Source organism: Humulus lupulus, chromosome 1 (assembly GCF_963169125.1).
Source record: "Humulus lupulus chromosome 1, drHumLupu1.1, whole genome shotgun sequence".
NCBI lineage: Eukaryota > Viridiplantae > Streptophyta > Magnoliopsida > Rosales > Cannabaceae > Humulus > Humulus lupulus.
The window spans coordinates 9,401,680-9,403,264 of record NC_084793.1 but is presented as its reverse complement, the minus strand read 5'-3'; the positions used below and the strand labels follow the sequence as shown (position 1 = coordinate 9,403,264).

General features: G+C 37.7%; 1 protein-coding gene across 1 annotated transcript; it reads left to right on the top strand.

The window, feature by feature from the left end:
* On the top strand, positions 1-1,212 carry LOC133834174 (uncharacterized). The gene has a single exon (XM_062263727.1). The coding sequence runs from the start codon at positions 1-3 to the stop codon at positions 1,210-1,212; it is 1,212 nt and encodes a 403-aa protein (XP_062119711.1).
* The last annotated feature ends 373 nt before the right edge of the window (positions 1,213-1,585 follow it).

Below are 1,585 nucleotides of genomic sequence, written 5' to 3'. Positions count from 1 at the left end.
ATGGGTTCTATATATACAAGTTTGTTTTCTGGGTGGTGTTTCACTAATAATAATGCTTGGACTGATAAGGGTAGGATAATAATTGCTTGGAACCCAAGAGTTTTCTCTTTGGATATCAAGCTATGTACTACACAATTAATTCACTGTGTAGTACAGGTTCCAAATAGAACAGGCCGGTTTTTGGTCACCTTTGTGTATGGTTATAATGTTGAGTCCTTCAGGGAGCAGCTATGGAAGGATTTACAAGAATTGGCTAGTGGTATCACTAAACCTTGGATGGTGATAGGTGACTTCAACGAAATTCTCTCACTACAAGATAGAATAGGCAAAAAAAGTACCACTAAGATTTCAAGTAATTTTCTACAATGTCTGCAATCCTGTCAGTTGAAAGACTTGAAATTTTCAGGGTGCTATTATACTTGGAATAATAAACAGAGAGCAGAGGAGAAGGTGTATTCAAAGATTGATAGAGCTTTAGTTAATTCACAATGGATTGACCAATTTCCTAACTCAGAGGCTGTGTTCTTACCAGAAGGGATTTTTGACCATAGTCCGATTCTGGTTCATATTTCTTTCAAGATTCAGTTGGAGAAGAAGCCTTTTAGGTATTTTCGAATGTGGAAAGAAGCACCTGGTTATGAAGGTAAAATACAAACTAGTTGGAACTTACCAATTACTGGTACCCCAATGTTCCAAGTAGTATCTAAACTGAAAAGGTTGAAACAGGTGCTAGTGACTATAAATAGAGAAGGATTTTCGGACATTCAGCAGAAAGAATTTAAGGCGGGTCTAATATTGAAGTATCTTCAGGAACAATTGCAGAAGGACCCTTTCAATGACAGGTTGATTACTCAAGAGCAGCTAGCTAGAGAACAGTTTCTTTATTGCCATAAAGCTTACCTGAGTTTCTTAGCTCAGAAAGCTAAAGTTGTTTGGATGGTTAATGGTGATGAAAATACTCACATCTTTCATGCTTCTCTTAAGGCTAGGAGAATTCAGAATAGGATATTGTCTATTAAGACTGAGACAGGGGTTTGGGTAGATTCTCCTACTGATATAAAAAAAAGCTTTCTTGGATTATTACCAAAGCTTGTTGGGGACAGCCATGGTACACAGGAAAACAGTATCTCGGTCAATTATGAAGCTTGGACCAGTTTTAAATGCAGTTCATATTCAGACTCTCACAAGAGGTTTTTCAACTCAGGAGGTTAAGGATGTAATGTTTGCCATTCCAGGATTGAAAGCACCAGGCCCAGATGGATTTAGCAGTTACTTTTACCAAGATAATTGGAATCTAGTGGGTCAGGAGGTTACTACAGCAGTGTTGTCATTCCTGAATTCGGGTAAGCTTCTTAAGGAGATTAATAACACAGCCATTACACTCATTCCCAAACATATTTGCCCTGATACAGTGTGTGACTTCAGACCCATTTCTTGTTGTAATGTCATATATAAAGTTGCATCCAAGATGATATGCTCAAGACTTCGGAAAGTGTTACCAGAAATAATTGCAGAAAATCAAGGGGGATTTGTGCATGGTAGATACATAGCTCACAATATCATGATATGTCAAGACTTAGTTCGA

What these genes read in the sequence shown, in the direction of transcription:
- LOC133834174 (XM_062263727.1), top strand. Translation starts at nt 1, where the DNA reads ATGGGTTCTATATATACAAGTTTGTTTTCTGGGTGGTGTTTCACTAAT.